The sequence below is a fragment of the Myiozetetes cayanensis genome, unplaced genomic scaffold (genome assembly GCF_022539395.1).
Source record: "Myiozetetes cayanensis isolate MyiCay16 unplaced genomic scaffold, myiCay2020 scf6-25, whole genome shotgun sequence".
NCBI classification, from domain to species: Eukaryota; Metazoa; Chordata; class Aves; order Passeriformes; family Tyrannidae; genus Myiozetetes; species Myiozetetes cayanensis.
The window spans coordinates 14,824,315-14,845,635 of NW_026087853.1; the positions used below are offsets into that span (position 1 = coordinate 14,824,315).

The window sequence follows — 21,321 nt, forward strand, 5'->3', positions numbered from 1 at the left end:
TGATTAAGGGGAACATTTTGTATCATCTGGCTTTCCAACATTTGTCCTTTGAAAATAGCACCTATTTCTGTAACAATTCAATGACCGTAAGAAAGCACCAGATGCCTCCAACTTGAGCTCCATAGAAACTACGATTTTCATATGCAGCTACCCTTCAGCAAGGAAGTAAACCAAATACCTCAAAACTGTGAAGTAGTGACACCCTGGAAATATGCAGCTACAGCACTCATTTTCTTCTTTTTCTCTCTCATTTCCCTTCAGAAGTCTGTACACTGAGCATTTCAATTTCACCTCAGCCCTCAAACCAGCTTAGCACACCACCTCTTTTAGAACCAAAAAGAAAATGTTGTGACACTGTTTCTTAAATAAAGTTCAATAATATCTTTCCATGTGGGTATTTCCCAGCTTTTTTTTTTTCCTCCTTCTTTTCACAATTAGGAATGGCAAGTAAATACACATATTTTTGAACAGTTGTGTTGTGGGGTAGAGAAGGGACATCTATCTTTAGAATGGTGTTGCTCCATGTTCCCAAACTCAGCACACACTCAGCCCAAACACTGAACTGTTGGTTGATTGACCTGTCAGTTGCTCTTATCATGCTCTTATCATGCACATAATATGAAAATGCTACTTAAAACCCCCAAAAATATTTACACTATGGAGCAAGAGTAGCTCTGTGCCACCCCATAGCTTTTAATCATTTTAACACACAATATTTTTCCTTTTAATATCAGAGGGGTAATTTATTAAGTGCACATACTGCAAATAGTATTCTTCAGTGTCACAGCACATGCATAAAAGTATTTAAAATGCAAATAACATTTTCAGTCAGTTAAATTGCACTCCGAGCTGCACTACTTAAAGCACAGTTTACACATCAAGGGTGGTTTTACTCCTCCAAACTATAAGAAATCTCTTACAGACCAGTCTGTACTCCCTGTGGGTCTGTAGCCCATCATTGTTCCTGTACTTCCACATGCTGCTTTGGCTGCAGGCTCAAGCCAAATTTACCCCCTCATCTGACTCTGCGACTGTGTTAGTGATTTAAATGGGACAAAGGCACAATCTGAGCACCGGCACATGACTATCCATACTTCCAACTGCTGGCATGGTTTCAGGAATGGCTGGGTCCCTGACTAGTATTCTTCCAGGCAATGTCTTCATACAAGCTGGAGTCTAGCACAGCTCATTAATAGTATGCAATCTGTACAAATCCAGGAGGCAGTGTGGGAAAAGCCACCGTTTTGAAGAGGAAAGAATTCAGCTGCACCATGCTACATCATGCCACTTCCCTGACACCTACAGAGTGAGTCCTAATTGGTTTTATTTTCTGGTACAGATGTAGCCTGTATATTTCCACCTACCTGTAATTCCTATCTACCCTTAGGGCTTACAGAACTCTGTCCCAGCTACCCACAAAGCCATGTGACACTGTATCCAAGACAAATGTGCTGAAGGTAATGTAACCAGCCCACTATGCCTGGACCATTCCACTCAAGGTAGATCCACTCTTAAGTCAAGTATACAACCGAGTTTAACCCTCCACTGCTCCGAAAAGTTCAGATGAAAGGATAAATTGAGCATAGTCTAGTACTCATGGACTAGTGACAGAAGGTTTAGTATTTCAGTGCAAGTATAGCTCTTCTGTCTGTCAAAAGGCAGGATTCTTTCCAAACATTCAGTAGGGATGCTTTGCTGTTTCTGGATGTGACACAAAAATCCCTGTGCAAAAATATTTTAACAGAGGAGAAACTGTTACGTAAAAAATCTGATTTTTTTTTTTTTTAAAGGAGTGACCCTGTTGCCAGTAAGTCAGGGGGTTCCTCAGTGATAAAGAACTTTCAGTTCATGCAATGGTACTTTCCAAGCCCAGTTACCTTAAACTGAAACATACACGGTAATCCCCGTGTCTTGCTCTGTGCATGATCAGCATGGATCAATACCCTTGGTTTGATGTTTTAGGGTTGTTGCTAATTTTTTACAGCTGTTTTAGCTGAAATTTGAAAGGAGAAAACAGAAGGTTTCAGTGTGAGGCATATAAGCAGATACAGTCTGTCAAGCTACGAACATCTGAAACCAAGACTATTAACAACTACTGGATTCAATGCCAGCTCCACTCACACTGAGCGCTAGTAAGGAACAGAGTGGAGTCAGATTTCAGTTTCTCTCTTCTGAGGCTGCCAGGGACAGTTAGTCCAAGAGTAGGCTAGTAGAGCCAGTGGATGAAATACAGTAATAGTCTCTTTAAAATCTATTATCTGGGACACAGAATATTCAGAAGTGGTTGTTACACCCTGTAAAGAAGAAGTAGATCTGACACTACCCAGTAGTTGTACAAAGGAGCCAACAGTTACAAAGATAGAAAAAATTAACAATTAAGTTCATCAGATTAGTATTTTCATTATTTTCCCTTTTATAGTTTAATAATATACTGATTTAACATTTCCTTTCTCTGCAATAGTGAGCGTCTAAATCAAGTGATAAAAGATAGAGAATCAATTATTTTTGAGTTTGAAAACATCTCCTGAGATGAGTGTTTCTATATTTATAGGCTTGATATAATACTATTGGAAAGGCAGAAATTTTCAGTGAAGTTATGGGTGTACAATATGCTATAGGGAGATACCTCAACAGAACAGCTGCAGTGCTTGGTTGAAAACACTTTCAACAGTTTTACCTGAAATACTGTGAAACTCTTAGATAGTAATTTTAATTCGTGGGAAGAAAACAATCTCAAAAGTGCCGTAAAAGCTATGTTTGGTATTTAAACCATTCTGAAGTAGAAAGCACTTACCAACTTCAGTTAGCCCAACTCAATCTCTCCACATGAAATTGTAGAAATCTGTGTTATGTATACATGTGCACGCATTTTAAATACATATATATATGTGTACAAACACAAACACATAATACTGGAATGGGAATAAAGGATTAACACGACATTTTATTTCATTGATCTTTGAAGTATCTGAGTTAGACTCTGTGAACGCTGATGCTTGTATGCGACCTGGCAGTGGCAATTAGCAGCTTGTGGTAAGGATAAAAGAGACGCCATTCAAGAGCTACAAGTCAGACATTACTGTAAATAAGAAATGGAGAGAAAAGCGACTGTGTTATCTGTCTCAAGGAAATGAGGACATACCAGATTGCCTCCAAAACATAACAGACTGAGGCTTAACTGAGGTGAACAGGTCTGATGCGTCTGAACTTTAACAAGGGACTCGGAGACCGCTGTGAGCAGAGTGTCCCTCTCGCAGCTGGCGGGACCAGCTGAACACGCCACAGCCAGTGCAAGGTGAACCGAACACAGGGATGTGCCTACCCAGCAACTTCGCCAATCCCACCTCACAACAAGCAACCCCCTCACAGGCACCTACTAAACTGGAGTAACCAACCAAGCTTTGGAACGTCCCAGCGATCGTCAAGGCTGTTTTAACTCCCAGTGCGCTCGGCCCCTTCAACCTCCCAGGACGGCGGTTCCGCTCGCCGCCCGTTCCCCGGCCCAGGGCCCGGCCGGGATCGGAGGCGGTGCCAGGCTCGGCCCGGGCGTCTCTTCGGCAGGAGCCCCATCCCCGCGCCGCGGGGCCCCTTCACCCGCGCCCCGAGCGCGGTGCCCCGAGCGCGGCCCGCACGGCCGGGCTGCGGGCGGACATACCGGGTACGCGCTGCGCCCACGACCGCGGCTCCCCGGCCCCGCCGCGCCAGCGCCGCGCCCCGCACGCACCGCCCGTGCGGGGAGGCGGGGGCTCGGCGGGCGGCCCGGGCCCTGCGAGGACCTCACCCGCCCCGGCTGTGCCTCGCTACTCCCTGTCCCGCCGCATCCCCTGCGGGTGCTCCCCGATCCGCGATCCCGCCCGCCCCGCGCCACGCTGGAGCCCCGCTCCCCCCGCCCCGCCACTGCGAGTGGGTCAGCTCACGGCCGCTCCCCCCCGCCGGGTGCGGTGGAACCGGCCCGTACCGCGAGGAAGGGCGCCACGGCCTCCCGCTCAGGTGATTGCCAGCTCCGGCGGTCAATCACCGCGCTCCCTCTCCTCCCGGCGGCCCAGCGCCCGCCCCCCGGGGTGGGGGCCCTCGGGAGCGGCGGGCGGGAATGTTTACAAACAGGCGCCGGGAGTGCAGGCAGCGGCGGGGCCGCCGCGGGCGGGGCCGGCGGTTGGCGCAGCCGCCGAGCCAATGGGCGCGCGCGGCGCTCGGCGGAAGGGCGGGGGCGGCGCGCGCGGAGCGTTCTCTGCCCGGCGGCAGCCGCGGCTCGCGGGCGCGCGCGGCCAATGAGCGCCCGGCCCGGGCAGGGAGGGGGCGCGAGCGCCTGAGCACGAGCCGCTCCCGCGGCGCCCCCTCCGCCCCCGCCCCTCGCCGCCCTCAGCCTATCCCGGCGCGCCCGGCGCCGCTCGGCCACGCTCGGCGCTCCTCGGCTCCGCTCGGCTCCGCTCGGCTCCGCTCGGCTCGGCTCCGCTCCGCGCTGTCGGGCGGGGAGGGCGGCCGGAGCCCGGGGGTGGGGAGCCGCAAGGACATGGGCTGGCTCTGAGCGCCGGGGGAGGGAAGCCGTCGTGCGTGTGCCTCCCTAGATTTTAATAACTGTTTGTTGTTGGGTGGTGAGGCTTAGTCTTTTTTTTTTTTTTTTTCCTTCCCCTCCCCGTTTTCCACACGGCGGAGGGGAGAGCGGCAGCCCCCAGTGCGCTTGCATGGCTCCTGCCGCCCGGAGCGCCGCTGGCAAATAGATCCCGGCTCGGGCCAGGTGACATCGCCCCGGAGCGGCAGGGGCGGGGGCCATGGAGGGACCCTCGGGGGACGCGGAGCTGCCGCTGCTCACGGTGAAGCACGAGCTGAGGAACGGTGAGCGGCGGGCCCGGGGCCGCGGGGGGGGCCGGGGAACAGCGCTGGGCGCGGGGGTCCCGCAGAGTTGGTTGGAACCAGCAGGGAGATCTCGGTGTGGGGAAAAATAAAAAAGATAAGCTGGAAGATATGGGCAGGAGAGTGTGCGATGGGGGCGGGGACCTTTTTTTTTTATTTCTGAAGAAAGTACTGCACTTGGACTTCTGCTGCGTGCCTGGCTCCCCTGTCCCACTTCCCGGTGGGATTTTACGCTTTTGAAGGAGATTAGCCATTCTCTCTTTAAAACGTTATTTAAGACTGTGTTTGACTTCTATGGTAGTGTTGGCGGGGCGGTTTGTTCCAGTCCTAAATGATGTCGTTTTATGTGACAGCTTTTCTCTGACCTCGGTGAAATGCCGGAATTGTAGGGAGGGGAATGTACCAACACGTAATCACGGAGTTATCTGGCTTTTCAGTTTATGAATCTTCGTGTAGCTCCGTAGTGACTTGACGACCCTCTGGAGAAGTAGTTCAACACGTGAAATATATGTGACCTTTCAAGATACAACAGAAATGCTCTGCTGTAGGTTGTTGTGTTGGGGAAGAGCTTTATTTTTAATAGGGAGTCCCTGCTTCTCCGAAGTTTCCAGGCAACTTGAACACTGCAGTAAACTGTATTTTACTGTTAATTTAGAAAGGCGTGTAAAGCCTAATCAGTATGTATATTCTCTGTATTTATTAACAATGGAGGTGCTGTTGTCCTTCATTCCTTTTTTGTCATCTTTTGCTCCACGATGAAGTAAGAATTAGCATATGATGCTGTTCACCGCAAAAGTTTGGGAGAGCCGCCCCAGAGGGTTAATGGAGTTGACACTCTCGAATGGGCAGATGTGGAAGGCGGGTCGTGGTGCTGGCTCTCTTCGGTCGCATTCAGCCCCCCTGTCCTGGGGCTCGGGAGAGCTGTCCCAGAGGAATCTAGCTATCACTGCAGCTTGGGGGGGAAAAAAAAAAAAAAAAAAAAAAAGGCGGTCTTCCTGATAGCTACGCAGAAACCAAAGGGACTGTAGTTTCCTTCTTTCAAGAAGAAGCGAAAGAGCTAGTGGAAAACATAGTTGTCTCGATGAGTGTTGCTCGGTTTAAGTGAGCAGGAGAAAATGGGTTGTGGGGATAGGAAGTGGGACACATTTATTCAGTATATTTACCTAGCTATGTCTAGTTTTCTTTTATTAAAGTTGAGAATACATATCCCTGAGGGATAGTTATTTAGAGATAGTTTGAGTAATAAGCATTTGTATAAACTAGACTTTGATTTTGATCCTGATTATAAAGCTTTATAGATCCATGAAGTACAAATACTCACTTTTATTTTAAAAATTCTCAACCTGGTTTATCTCTTTAAGCTTCTGAAATTCAGTTTAGTAGGATTCAACTGCTTCTCCCCTCCTTGTTCTCTTGTTATTAAGTGTTAGAAAACTCTGCTTTCTGAAAAATGCTTTCTAGCAATGACTTGTCTATTTCTGGAGCACTAGGGTGGAGGAGGGAGCTGCTCTGTCGTGTACTCCTGGGAGACTCCTACTCCTAAAGGTGTCAATAGTGTCATTGCTGTGCAAGAGGTATGAAGATACTGTTTCAGAACTTGCCTCTCTACAATGCAAAGAGATACCATAGTTTGAAAAGTTGCAGTCAGCTTTTGTTGATACAGAAATATATAAATCTGTAGGATACTTTGGATATTTAAAGGTTTTTTTGTACTGGGTGGAGTTGTGTGGATGCCTAACTGCTGGCTAGGGTCAACCCACCACAGCTTTAAAACGTGCAGCATGATTATTTGATTTTGCTTTATTTTAGGAAAGAGGGTAAGAGGACATGTAAGAACTAAAATTTGCAGGCAGTAGATCTTTGTCATTCTAAATACTGTAGTTATATATCATGAATATGATATGTGCAATTGGTTTAAATTCTAGTGTTCCTCTCATCTGTGTTCTTTCTTTGATGGTGCTATCTCTGTGACTAATTGAATAATTTAGAATTACATATCGAAAGTAGCTGCGAGTTGGCAGATCAAAAAGAGATTGATCTCCACAGTTATTTGAAAGAAGGCACTATTCTGATAGAAATAGTGACTTCTTTGAGAAGGGAGAGCCTTATTTTCATATTGCAGAAGTTGTTGCTTGAACCCCATGATAACAAACTTTCTAATTCAAATCAACTAATATTTTGTATTTGCAATTACTTGGTCTTGGGATTGCTCTAAAAATATTAAATGATTTAGGGGCAGGCATTGATTATGGTTGATTGAGTAAGTGAGCATACTATGGAAACATGAATTTAAGATGAAATTAGTGTCTTAAAGAATGAAGCAGATGATTATTGTTACCTTCAAGCAAATATGGTGGCATATGAAAGTGCACAGTTAGAGCCTGTGCAGTGCTGTTTCTACACAACTCCCAGCTGATTGTTTATCATACCATGGTTTGACTTCTTTTAAACTTTGACTTTGAAATTACAGTGCTGGCTTTGATATGTAGGGTCAAGTTTAATTTTAGCTCTTTATCTCATGGTCTTAGAGCCCTGGAACTCATCTGTTGTGTGACCAAAAAGTAATTACTGAAAAAACATCACTTGATAGGCATGTAGATTGGGTCTGTGATAGGGAAGGAACTGTGGTGCGTAACACTTTGCTGCTGTGGTGCCATGTGATGTTCTGGATTACAAATACTGGGCACTGCTCTGTGTGTGTATATATGTGTATTATTTTGATGATGAAAAGAATTGGAATGTCCCTTTGCTACTGGGAAAACTAAGTATGTGTATATTTCAGTGGTTGTTCCTTCAGTTGGATATTTTACAGATTAGACATGGCAGTGACTTTTAGGACACGTTTCATTTAATAATTATTTTCTCCCAATATATTTAGCAAGGTTTTTTCTGTTCCTGTCACCAAACCGTTTCTATCTGGATAGAAACCTCACAATTTAGCCACTTCAGAATAGTTACCATCTTTCATTTCTCATTTTGGGAAGGAAAACGAGTTTTTGGGGAAAGTGGAATCACCATCTCTTTTCAGGAAGTAGAAACAAATATGCCAAAGTTCAAATAATAGGAAGTGGTGACTGCCTCTGACTCTTACTGAAGCTCTCCAGTGAAAATAGTAAGAAAACAAAATTTTCTCTAGCCTCAGTTTCTGGAATCTTGTAAAGGGAAAAGTTTTATTTTTTGAAGGCTAACCTTCAGAGCTAATGCCACTTCCAATCGTTTTGTAGACCTAAGAAACTACAAATTATTTACAATGAAAAAAGAACAGTGTTGCATCTTAACATTTCTGTTGCCTGGTAATGCCGTGGAACTGAAAAATGGCAAATGTAAAACCTATTGCAGGAAACATTTTGTGCGGTAGGGAAGGATATGAAAAGAGAGGGAAAGTCTTGTGATATCAGAAGGTAAGAAAGAAATAGAACTGTTAACAGTAAGATTTCCTCCCCACCTCCCTTGGCCTATGTCATAGCTCTTATTTTTCACAAAAAAATGGCAATCAAAGGATCCTACATCTTAAGTGTGTGTGAGTGTCTGTGTAGGAGGTTGCCCTCCACCTTGGCATGTGTGTGCACTCCCTACTTTGTCCAGGGAGAGGCAGAGATTAGCAAAACTGGGATTTTCAAGGGAACTTGAAGCATTCTGTGAATATATGGGATGATGACCTCTATATACGTTGGGTTTTTTTTTGCTTTAGGAAGTTATTTTCCTTTTTGGAAAGTCTGTTTTGAAGAGGATAGTGACTCTGTTTTAATGTTACCACAAGCTTTGTGCTAAAGAACTTGCTTCAGTTTGCCTGACTTAATACAGGCATGTGTAGACAATCAATGTCGTAGTGGGATGCAAGGCTCCAGAGGCAGAAGAATTTGAGTCAAATTTACAGTTCAGTATTAAACTATAAAGGGCTTCAGAAAAGAAATACATGGATTATCTGAAGTGTTTAATAATGCAAATTCTTAGTTACACCTTCTTGAATGAGAAGTTAAACTAGAATGGATTTACTTGTAAACTGTAAGGTTCATGTTACATCCTGAGGAATTGTGAAAATTCCTATGACTAAAGAACATGATGAATCATGCAGTGAATGGTGTGCAGGCTTCACTGTGGAGGTACATCTGGCACCTATACAGTATTTAATTTTTTTATGTTTAAAAGGAAACCTTATAAAACTTGAAATATACTTTTAAAATAATATTTTCTGTAGGACACAGATTTTTTTTTTTGTACTTCTCTACTAATTCTATATATTGTCTAGGGATCAGGAGATACTAATAGTTGAATATTTCAGAGCTTGTATTGCTTTTGCTTCTACTTTTCTCTTTTGAGCACTAAAATATATGTGTTCTTGGATTCCTGTGAGAAGTATAAAGAGTGTTTTAAGTTTATGAATCATCATTAATACAACTTAAATCTCTGGATTTTACTTTTTACACAATACTTTCTAAAAATGCTTTGTAGTCTATGAATTTATTGTTTTTTATCTTCTGGTAGCTGTGATTGTGGAAGGAGAAGGACTATTGATCTTTCATGGGTTGTGTTTGTAACTTTTTGTTTGGTGTAGTTTGTTTGTTTGTTTTCCTCCCTCCAGGCTTTGGAATCTAACAAATCTGGCTAAAATGATCTTTACAAGTGTCTGGTACCATTGATCATTTTTTCAGTGATGTTCTATAAAATGACTAATATAAATGAGGACTAGTAGTTGCAGTCTTCATTGTTAGCCTCTTTATTAGCTTTGATCAAATGTATTCTAAATGTGATGGTTTAAAAGCTCCTGCTCGATTTCACAAAATAACTAGGAGTCTTATGTGCCATGTTAATGCATGGTAAGATTTTATTCAGAAGCCAGAATTGCTTTAATGTATAAGAAGGCCTTGGTATCTGAGGATGTGATTTGCCAATATAAATATTTCTATCGAATCCCCTTCATTGCATAACTTGGTATCTCAGGGTAAATGCTCTGTCTGTCTCCTCCCCCCCATACAATCCCGATGATGAGGTGTAAGCTCTCCTAAGATTTCTTGGCTTCTGACTCAGTCTGCAGATAGGCAGATGACCTGGTTTGTGAAGGACTTGCATTATACACAGTCAGTTTATTGGGTTTATGGTTTGTTTTGGGATCTATTGTGACTGTTTCATCTTCTCATTTTTTGTTGACATCTGTAAATATTTTATGCTAGCTTGGACAGATGGCTATAAAAACTGTACCTGGGAGAAGATAATTCCTAAATTTCCTGGTTAATGTCTGCATAAATTAATATGCAAATACCTTCTATCAGTATGTAAGTTATCAGTTGGTCTGTTTTTGTTGATAAATTAATCTATAATCTGTTACTTTTGGCACTGTGTCCAAAGTGTCTGTGACTGAATAAAGTGTATTTTTTAAAGTGTTGTACTGATTTCTGATGGTACAGAAAACCAAAGCTGATTTGTATCTTGTACTTAGATATAATTTCATTTTTTGAAGAGATATGCACAATCCTTAGATATCTGATTGTTTCAACTCTGTTCAGCATTAGATACCTATAGCAATTTTATTCATTAGCATCTTGCCTACTTTCGTTTGGGTTTTTTTTTTGCTAATATATGATATATAGTATTACTGCATGTTAAGCTTCTAGCTGACCGTGGAGGTGCTTCTAGGCTGAATCTGGGTGACCTCATAGTGATTCATCTCACAGTAATGATAAACCCAGTGGCATAATCACCTCTGTAAGAGAAAAAGGCTTCTGCTACTGAATCTGAACGGATCGTAACATGGAGCATTTTCCAGTTCAGACTATTGTGAGTCTGGATTGTTAATCTCAGATGTCTGGACTTTTTTATTTCAACCTCTGATGTGCAAATAGTAAAACTGGTGGGATAGTCTTCTACAGTTACAGTCTATTTTCATAATGGTAATGACAATTTCCTATCATGTTCCCCACAACATTTCATGCTTCTGAATTTCCAGGTACTGTATTTGACTCAGCTAGTACTTCAGAGGTTGTTGACATCTTTGGCTGTGTAAAGTTAGGCTTTCAGACCTTCTAGAATGGCATTAGCAGCTTTGTGAGAGCTTGAATTTTTTTTTCTTTCAGTTCAGAGGGTCTTCTCCTTAAGCATCAAATATTCTAGACAAACAGTAGTTACCACCCTAGTTACCTTACTTGTGATCCTAGAGGCCAAGTAACATGAATTGCTTTTACGCGAGTTCACAACTGTGTGTCTCTTTTATTTTTTGCTCTACATTCTGTCTTTAAGAAAAATGTCCTTGAGACGTTATGGTTTTTAAATTCCATTTTAAATTTGTAAGATAGGACCCTGACCTGATTTAATGGTGCTCTTGTTCAGTGAGCTGAGAGTGACTAGGTGGTGTAGTCTGTCACATTTCAAGTACGGTAGAATACTTTCACTTCCCTTCACAAATAGTTCTCAGTTGCTGGAACTGGTTACAATCAAAGTATATAGCAAATAAACAGTGTAGCATCTTAGATCCTTTTTCTTTAGTGTCTTACAAATTATGGTTGTTTACTTTCTATTGCATGGTGTAATTTTTCTCTTTTTTTTCTCCTTCCCCAAAAAGGAATGTGCTAGTTTTGCTCAATTTCAAGGAAGAACACCCACTCTTCACTCTGAGTAAGGCATAAACTCAAGTTTGTGTTCATATAAGTTTTAAAACAACATCTGTTCTTTGTTGCTGTGACTTAAGATCTGTTAGGGAAGGGGGATGGGCCATTCTCTGAAGTAACGGGTTCAAATCAAGTTGCTATTGGTACCAGACACTGCCACCTAATTGTTTGAAATATTACAGAGTGTCTTCTGTCTCATTTTCCTTATTGTTTTCTCCGTTCTTCTTAAAATTTCCTGATTTTTATTGTTCTGGTCAATAAGACAGCAGAGTTGGTCTCATGTTGCAGAGAATAGCAGAGACAAGGTGCAGCTTTCAGGTAGTGCTTGTTTTGGAAACGCTTGATCTAGTTCAGTAAAGAAAGCTCTACTTTTGTTTGTCTGCTTCAAAACCTGTATTCAATGGAGTCCAGAAACAGAGGACAGAGCATACTTTAACTTGAAAATAAACACTGTTGAAATATTATTTCTCAAGATCATAAAAGTGCAATTAAAAGCTAATAGAACCATTGCACAGTACCAATTTACACAGTTCTTAGTTCACTCTTGGCCATCTCAAAGGTCAGGTACAGTGCAGATGACAGTCCTGTCTCTTATGTCATCTGGAGATCCTCCATCAAACAGAAATGTGATTCTACTTCCCAGAGTTAAACAGACTGCCCTACTTCCAGGGCACCGAGAATGTCAGTCCTGATGTCCATGCACCGGTGTCCCTGCATGTAGAAGCTTGTCTTCGCAGTGATAATATTTCTAGGTATTTGCTTGCCTTCTACCTTCAGAAGTGATGTTTGTGACCTGTACTTCTATTTCCTCTTTGTTTTTATGGATGCTATGATGCCTTGGCCTTTCCCTTTGTTGTTTGTTCCTGAGTTGATTGGCTGTCATTCTCAGCTGCATGATCTCCTTAACAATGTTGGTGCAATGCTGATTAGTGTGGACTGTAGTAGAACATCAGTAAATGGAAACTTTTTCTAATTGTGCACCTATGCAGTGAGCTTGTCACCAAGAGGATACATTAGCTTCCTCCCCCCCATTACATACAACCATCCTTTATATTTCTGTGCCACATGTAACTTCAGATTATTTGTGGAGAAACTCTCATCCTGTTGATGTGGGCAGTAGTTTTGTTCCTGTCCAAACTTAGTTCCCTTCCTTGGTGCATTTCAGCTGACGTCTCAACACAATTGAAGAAAAAAGTGCATGGAGAAGTAAACTTTCTGTTTCCAAAACTGCTTTCTATGCACCAGTGCACATCCTATTGCAGTCTTGCCACATAAGTTGTCTTTGTGCCATTTGCAGAGGCAGTTGTTGGGTCAGGTTCTGATACCAGTTCTAGCACAGTGATGTCTGTGAGGGGTGAGAAGCCTTTCAGTGTTCTGTCCATTTCTAATGGAGTGATGGTCTTGGTGCAGTCCTTTTAAGTCTCTCAAACTTGGAACAGTGTTGTAATTCCAGAAAGCATTGGTGGTGGAAGGTCCTCCAAAAGTGGTCGTGTTCCTGAGAGTGACTGGGGAATAGAATAATTCATCTTCTGAGATTTGTGCTTCTGAAAGCAAGTTGAAGGAAATGTCAATATGATGACTTTCATCCTGGAGAAACTGTACTTCATCTCTGCTAGAATGTCAAAGTGCTGCAGCTGGTTTCAGCAGATGAAGACAAAGGACTGTTCTCATGGTGTCATAAGAAAGTGGCACAGACAAGCTCTTTAGCTTGCTTTACTTGGGGTGTTATTCTTGAGAGAGGAACTGAACACTGCAACGGAGGCTGTGGGCAGTATCAGGAGAAGCACTTTCTGGAAATTGTTGTTAACCTTTTCTTATAGCTTTGAAGATTTGTTTATTTTTTAATTAAGGATAATTTTACATCTTGCTCTGTAGGGAGTAATTGTGAGAGAGTTTGTCTCAAGTGTCCTATTGTGCTTCTATGTGTTATGTAGCACCTTTTAGCTGTCTTGTGGGATGCCTTTTTTCCCCCAGTATAGTGCAAAAAGAATGAGGTGGGACTTATTTTACAAGTATCGTATGCTTGTTTGTGATGTAATTTTCTCCTTTTGCTAGGAAAATGTTACAATAGCCTTCAGGACTTTTTTTTTTTTTTTTTTTTTGATAATGCCATTAAACATGCTAAATGGACATAAAAGTGGGATTAAGTGGATAGTGCAAAATTATGGTTTACACTGAAACAAGTACTTAATAATTCGAACTATATATCACTCAGATTTTTATTGTGTAACCTCACGAAAGTGGTAAAGTTTTACTAATGTTATTGAATGTGAGTTTATGGTACAGTTTAGATGAGTGGATTGGGTTTAGAACTTGATCTCTTTTTAGGACTATAACTAACGTTACAATTCTTCAGCGTGTTACTGGAGATGCAGTGTTTCACTGGGTTTCACTCTCTGTCTTCCTATTCAGTTCCAAGAGCATGGCAGGATTAAATGACTGTTTTACTTCCTAGAAGGGTGTTTATTGAAAAGCCTTCTGCTGACACCCTTAAAGGATTTGAGATGGTAAAACCTTTTTGGAGTAGTCTGTCATGGAAGATTCAAATTGGTGGATTTATAAGTGAAAAATTTCTTCCCATTCTGAGTTCAGCACGTACTTAGCTAGTATCTAGAGAAGTTTTGTGCCCTGAATTTCTTTAGTGATTCCCACTGCTTCATTAAAACTGTGGCCACTCTACCCTATGTCTGTTTAGAATAGTTTCTGACTCCTGATGTCTATAACAGGAAGGACAGCATTTTGAAACTGTGTATGTTGAGCACCATTCTCAGTAGCTGTTAAGAAGAGCGATATGTAATATTAACTTGCTTGAAAACAGTTTACTTCCTGTGACTGGCACACTCTAATTGAATAGACACTAACTCAGGTCTGGGTTTGCCTTACCTGCTGTATCTCCTTTCTTGGCACATGAAGGCAGCTTCCTTACTGCTGTCTTAAGCTGTGAGTGTGATGTAACATTAGCATGACTATTTGTTCTGTTTGCAGTGAAAAACAGTACAGCAAGCTTCAGGTCAACTCCTGTGGTGCATATTGACTCACTGATTTGTTAAGGATTCTGGTACTGTCTTGCCCAGTACACATTATTGAAATGGAACTGATCACAAAAGTAAGGTTTCTCTAATAATAATTTGACTATTTTGTGTGTGGTTTTTTTATTTTATTTTTAAAATGTATTAGGATAGCTTGTAGATTCCCTCAGATTTGCAAAAGTTGTCATGTGTACTTCAGTTCACACAAGAAAAAAATTCTGTAAGCTCTTTTAGACTTTATGATCTCCCAGTGATTTCAAGTGATCTCTCTACACTTATTAAAACTTTGATTGATCCCTCAAAAAGATGAATGATAAGAGTTGAAAATAATCTCATTTTAGGTGAGATTTCATCAATGTCTTGCATTGAGAGCATTAATGTTGCCCTGACCCAACTAGGTGAATTTTGTTTGTAGGATTGTTGGAATAAGTCACAAATTTGCTTTTTAATTTATTTAGTGTTTGGATTTTTTATACTTGTCCATCCTTTGCAGAGGAATGTCTTTCAAAAGCTTTGTGTTTTCGGTTTGTTTTGAGTTGAGTTACTGCAGTTCTGTGAATGGACATTAACTACACATTTTGGGAGTGCTAGTTTAGGGATCATGTGTCTTGATAAAGTTTCTTAGAAATGTCAAACCAAATGAGAATTTCTGTAAAATGAAAAAGTTAATGTCAGCATCTCCCATCCAAACTGAGGAGTTTTTCTCTTTACTACCCTTTAAACATAGTTTGTCTAGAAGTTTCTGTTTGAGGCATTCTTGTAGTAGCCATGCCAGCTTCTGCAGCTTGATGCTGCATCCTTAATTGTGCAAGTAAAACTACTTATGCAACTGCATAAGGATCAGGGAACTGAACTTGGTTAGAAATAATCAAACTTAGTTATTTTTTTGTTTTACTGCCTTTAACCTTGATCATTTAAATGAACGGTTTTGCTGAATGGTCTGCAGTCATATAATTGCAAATGGATGGCTAATACCATGATAGGAATGAAAGATGAAAAATATGGCAACTGGTTAAGGCTTTCTTGTAGCAGCTTAGAAAAGAAAAAACCCAATAAACAACAACAAACCAACCCTCCTCATCTCCTTTATTTAAACAGAGCTCTTCACCTCCCTGCTTAGAAAAATGTAGGTTAGAAAAGAAAGTACTCCAAGTGCTATAGATTTGTATAAACGGAACCTTTCCAAACTGCACAACAAATGAAACAACTTTGTAGCACCTTAGATTTTTCCATACTTGTGAGTTATGCAGATTCAAGGTAATTTCTGCTTGATAGTAGTGAAGAGTCTTTAGTAATCCTGTGTTAAAATCACGAGCAACTGTTGGAACTTTGTCTATGTCATCCCAAGCACCATACAATCCAAGAAAATAAGAGTGTTCAGGGTGCTAGGACTAAGGGATGACCTGATTGCTGTCTATACTGTGTGACTGGAGATTACAGACAAGGGGCAAATAGACTCTTTTCAGAGGTGCCCAGTGATACAATGAAAAATGTGGTATACAAACTAAGTGGGCTTCAGTTGTTATTCTGTGATTTTATACCTTCAGGTACACTGATGGCAGCAAGAAAATTACTTTCCCTTGCTTTTCAAGTCAAATACAATGTGCAGCTGGGATGTCCTCTTCATACTGCTTATTTAATTCATCTGCTAACTTGTTTTTACTGAAGGGTGTAGTAAGATGACAAGAATGATGTTTCAATGTACTACATGTCTGAAATGATTTTTTTTTCCTTCCTCAGCAAATTTGACAGGCCATGCAGAGAAAGTTGGCATTGAAAACTTTGAGCTCCTGAAAGTTCTTGGAACAGGGGGTAAGATGCACTATTTTTAAGTTAAATGTTGGAAGCATTACTCTTAAGTACGGTTTTGTTTTCTAGCTTGTTTGGTAATTGGAACATTCCTTAGGAAGATACCACTTTTGTATTTTTTTTCTCACAAATACTGGAGGTCACATGTTACAGCACTTGCAGCACTTTTAAAGATGCACTTTTTAAAAAAAATGGAAGAATATTTGTGAGAATTTAATATAGTTTGTGAAAAAACTGATCTAAGGTAAGGCATGATCTTGGTAATTTTAATAAGTTTTCAAACAATGTTTGGGAAAAACCCAGTAATGTTAGTAAACTATTGAACAGGATGCTCCACTCTTTAACTAATCTGTTTTAGAGTTGATGTTGGCTCCACAAGTCTCTCTCTGTCCTACTCAAATCCCAGTACTTTTTGGGATGAAAATGTTCATTGATGTATTGTGGGTTTCAGCACATTGTAGGATGTTGTAGGATTACTGACTGTAACCAGCAAAAAAAATTTTATTCCTTTGCAAAAGGGACACACACAGAGGCTCGTGTACAGACCAGAAGTAATGGCTTTTATTCTTTTTAGGTTGTTTGTGCTTTTTTTTTCTTTAGTCAGTATTAGCATCATAGGCATTGTTGAGCAGATTGGAATGATCATGTAGGTGGACTATCATCAAGGTCTATAGAGGTTTTGCATTAGTTATATTAAATTTTGGGGTGTTATCAGCCATTAATGGGTAGCAGTGAGGCTATAATTGCACAGATTGCTTCATCACTGAAAAGAGCATAGCGTTTTGATTTTCAATTTTAGCTGTCATATAGATTCTGTCATAAATTTATTAAGCAGTTGAATCACCCAAGAGTATATTTTTCTGTTTCTAAAGTAAGGTTTTTTTAAAATTTAGATTTAATATGCTTAGTTTTCAACCCTTGTTGAGTTTCAGTAGTTAGAGGTAGAGGCTTTAATATTTGTAGACATTCATAGTTAGAAGCAACTATGTTTTTTTGAGTGGTGTTGCCAAAATGAAATTATAAATCATTATGCATTTATGTGAAAATGTCTTTCTCTCCTGCTGTGGAAATATTGTCTGAATTTGTATTTATATATCTGTGTGTATGGGTATGAAAACTTGTCCTTTTTTGTTACCTCTACCATTAGTCTGAGGTCACCCTAATATTACAACAATTGCATTTGGGGTACAAAATAAGTTTTGGTGGTTTCTAAGTGTCAGTCTTCAAGTTCAGACTAGTAGCCTGACCTACTGTCTTTAGGCAGAACCTCTGAAATACCCTTTTGCTGCTGTTGAACTACTGTCTGTCATTCATTGCTACTTTCCACGCCCTCTCTTCTTCATGAACAGATTGGTCAAATTTCTCTTAGCCTGGGATATTCTTAACCGTACCAGGTAATCCATAGGCTCACAGTGCAAAGCTGTGAATTATGCAAATGCATAATTCTCTCAGGCTAACAGGATAATTTTTGAGTGATCTCTTCCAGAAAAGTCTACTTCAATGGGCTCATAATGGAATTGACAGTGTGTGTATGTGTGAGGTAAAAAAAGAAAAAGCCGACGAAGCACGCCTGTCTGACTTCATCCTGCTCTGGTAGTCTGGTTGCTCCAGATACGTCTTCTGTCTTAGTTCTTGAAATAGTTTGAGGTCTACTAAAAGATTCCTGCAAACTTTAGGACTCCTTGGATATTCTGGAATGGCATTTGTAGGAACAGTAGTTTCTGTGGTTGGAGCCCCTGGTGGTCTAGTGGTAAAGGCGCGGCGCTATCACCTCCGAGACCCGGGTTCGATTCCCGGTCAGGGCCACTCCCGGGCAGGTGGAGCTCGTTAGCCCTTAAAGGCAACCCACCTACGTCCTAAGGACCTCACTGCCACCGTCCAAGCTCGCTTGGCCCCGGCAGATGAACCTTAGGATTAAAGGGTGGGCTCAGTTCCGCGCACACTGTGTCTCACCTAAAAAAATCCAATGCGCAGGCTGGAAGGTGGAAAGACCTTCCCCGGATCTTCACTCATGAAGACTGGCCATTATTAATAGTTTCTGTGGTGTGTGATGCTTTTCTGGTTGTTTTTTTTTTCCCACTTCTTTAGTACGCAGTTTTAACCATAGCCTGAGGTTCTTTCTTCAGAAATCTAGATCATCAGGGCAACCAAGAAGCTTTGTTCAGCTTCAAGCCTGTCACAGCTGAAACTTGTGCACTACATGTGTCAGAGGTTGCCACTTGCTAATTATTAGACAGCGTTAAATACCAGTGACCTGATCAGAATGGACCTAATTTTTTTTGCTTTTGGGGGAGTGACCATCTACCAGTTGTCAGTGTTTGCAGGAACATGGCATAGATGAAAGCAAGACTGGAATGGACTCTAAGAGGTCCCTTAATTGGTTGGCTGGCCCAAGACACCTGCATCATCCCTGATGGGGATTCATTCTTGAAAGCCTCCAGTAGCAGAGATTCTGCAACCTTCCTAAGATGTTCTTGCTGAGGATGTTTAATTTTCTAACTTGAGAAACGTTCTGGGTATTGCTATAAGCAAATAGACAAGAATTATCTTTACTCTGGCAATGAAAACTTTATCCTGGTCTGAGGTTTTAGGTACTACTGCTAGTACTGTAATATAGCTAATGCTAAATAAAACTGTGATGCTGTTTTAAAATGTTTCACTGTGGAGTTATGCAGCATGCAGTGTCTTCAAACTGATAATCAACCTACAGTAATGCAAGGCAGAACATACTGAAACCTCACAGTTACATTCAATGATGACTATACATGCTACTTAAATTAATTGCAATATTTTTAAGTATAGTCTGCTATGAAGCAACTGGAATAACCAAAGAAGATATGTTAAATTAAATGATACTTTGTTAAAGTATATGTAATTGTAGTAGTTTCTTGTAGACTCGGTGGTTCTTTTCAGGTAACAGTAGTGAAAGTTTATTTAAAACTTCATTTTTAAGCTTTCTGTTTTAAAAAGAAAAATATTTAAGATTATTAGAAATAGTTTCCATGTGTGCTGATGTTTACCCTGTGGAAGCAATTTTTTGTGATAACATTTTTTTCATGCTGTGTCTTAGCATAATTTCATACTTAGCTTTTCTTTAATTTGAATTGATTTCTTAAATTTCTTTAGATCTGGTTTCTTCTTATACACACTCTCTCAATTGGAGGCATGTTGTTATATTTTGATTTTTGGTATTAAAATAGTATCACAGTATACACATTGGTCTTTCAACCTGAATTTCGCAGAAAAGACAAGGAAGCAAAAGTCTAAGTTATATCTTTTTAATTGCATTAAAGAGATATTAATAAATAAACTTGAAGAAATCAGTAATACTTTACATCAGTAAAACAAAATACATGACAGTATGCCACTCCTGCTAAAGCTATTAATAATGGACTTGTTGCTCTGGGAGCACATAATTACTTGCTTGACTTCTCTGACTTGCCTGTGTTGTACTCAGTATATACTTTTTTGCAATTGCAATCTGGTTTTGTTTTCATTTAAGTCCTCTTCTCCTTCTGTTTCTGTATAGCCTTGCAAATATGGAATTTTCAGATTTCCTGTCCCCTGAATTCATGTTTCCAGCGCGTCCCTCCTATCTAGTTAAAGTTTTTCTCCCTGGGACATAGCAAAGCAGTGTATATCTTACAGAAGAAGGTTACTTTTCAGCAATCTAATTACTTCCCAAAGCAGGAAGGGAACAACAGGAGAAGGTGGCTGTGTTGATTTATGCACACCCACTTGGCGTATTTGCTTCATCCTTTGTAAATATGTTTTTAAAATAACAAAACACTGTCAGAGTACATTCCGGGCCACGCATTTTTCTGTGGATAGATTATTCCTTTTTTTTCTACTCAACTTTAATAAATGCCACTTTCATTCACTCTTTCAAGTGCACTTAAGAGACAATACAAGTGATTCCTGAGCATGTTCACTAATAATCCGGTCCACCTCTTGAACTACAGTCCATGAAGACAAAAATAATGAGAAATAAGAATCTAACTACCACATATAAAAGAGAATGTTTAATACATGACTTTTTTGAATTAAGTGCTTACCTGGGAAGAGTATTATCCTTATATGTGGAAGTTACTTAGAATCTGAAGGATTATTGCTATGAAGGGAACAAAATTAGTGGGATGAATGTCAAATTTAAATAACCATCTCAGAAATCTTGTTATACAAGAACATAGAATGAAGTTTCATCTAAGAGGTCAGAAAGTATTCTGATGAAGTTAAGACTGTAAAATGGAAGTTAGTTTTTTCAAAGCATATTGAAGAAAATATAAAATTTTCTCTCATAAAAGAAGGAGAAAGAAATGTGGACACTGTGCTTAGGAGTGTGAGCCAAAATTAGTGAGTGTTTAAAAATAATTCCAAACTCCAATTAAATATTTTACTTCAATTTCTGCTGAGGACAGCTAGGATGTATCCTCAGTGGTAGGTAGGATGACCAGTTGGAGACAGGCCTTGGAAATAGGAAATTATTTTTCTGTATGAAGAACAGACTGAAAAGAGGGAACTCTGCTCAATCAAAGAACCTGGACAAATTTGTCTTATTCACCCATGAGAGAACTTTGAAAGAATCTGGACATTAAATTGCAGATAGTAGCAAAGATTCCTCTTGGAAATAATGGCAGAAGTGGTTCAGTATAACTGGAGAGAATAGCAATCACAATCCTACATTTAAGAAGGGAAGAAGAAAATAAGAATATGATCCAGGCAGCTCTTGGTTATTTGTTCTGGCTTCATCAAACTTCAGCAGTATGCAGTACCTTTTAAACAATTTTTGAAGAAAATTATTTACCTTAATTTTTGTAATAATTAAAAATTAATACCAGGCTTATCCAGTAGTAGATTGTCTTGCTTTCATGTGAGCTGCTTTCTCAAAACTTACGTGCTTTAAAAAAAGAAAAAAAAGTTAGGCATATATTGCCTACTAGACCTATTTATTGTAATAACACTTTTTAAAAAAGATAAAAAAGGAAAAAAAGCAGCAAAATGTTGATATAAAGCATATTTTAAGTTGCAGC

General features: G+C 40.4%; 2 protein-coding genes across 7 annotated transcripts in view; one reads left to right on the forward strand and one right to left on the reverse strand.

Annotated features, from left to right (window-relative positions):
• The window catches only part of DGLUCY (D-glutamate cyclase), a 48,940-nt gene extending 44,844 nt beyond the window's left edge, over window positions 1-4,096 (reverse strand). For 3 of the 5 annotated variants that reach the window (XR_007631445.1, XM_050335408.1, XM_050335403.1), the window contains exon 1: window positions 3,959-4,096. The gene's annotated coding sequence lies outside the window, so the exon portion shown is untranslated. Of the gene's footprint in view, window positions 1-3,395; window positions 3,553-3,655; window positions 3,743-3,958 lie in introns of those variants that run through there. The other 2 variants (XM_050335404.1, XM_050335405.1) reach the window with 2 other exon arrangements.
• Window positions 4,097-4,497: 401 nt separating this feature from the next.
• RPS6KA5 (ribosomal protein S6 kinase A5) overlaps window positions 4,498-21,321 on the forward strand; it is a 76,018-nt gene continuing 59,194 nt past the window's right edge. The window contains exons 1-2 of one of the 2 annotated variants that reach the window (XM_050335565.1): window positions 4,498-4,833; window positions 16,223-16,294. In XM_050335565.1, the coding sequence (XP_050191522.1) occupies window positions 4,770-4,833; window positions 16,223-16,294 (136 nt within the window). In that variant the 5' untranslated portion in view covers window positions 4,498-4,769. The remainder of the gene's footprint in view (window positions 4,834-16,222; window positions 16,295-21,321) is intronic. The other variant, XM_050335564.1, reaches the window with a different exon arrangement.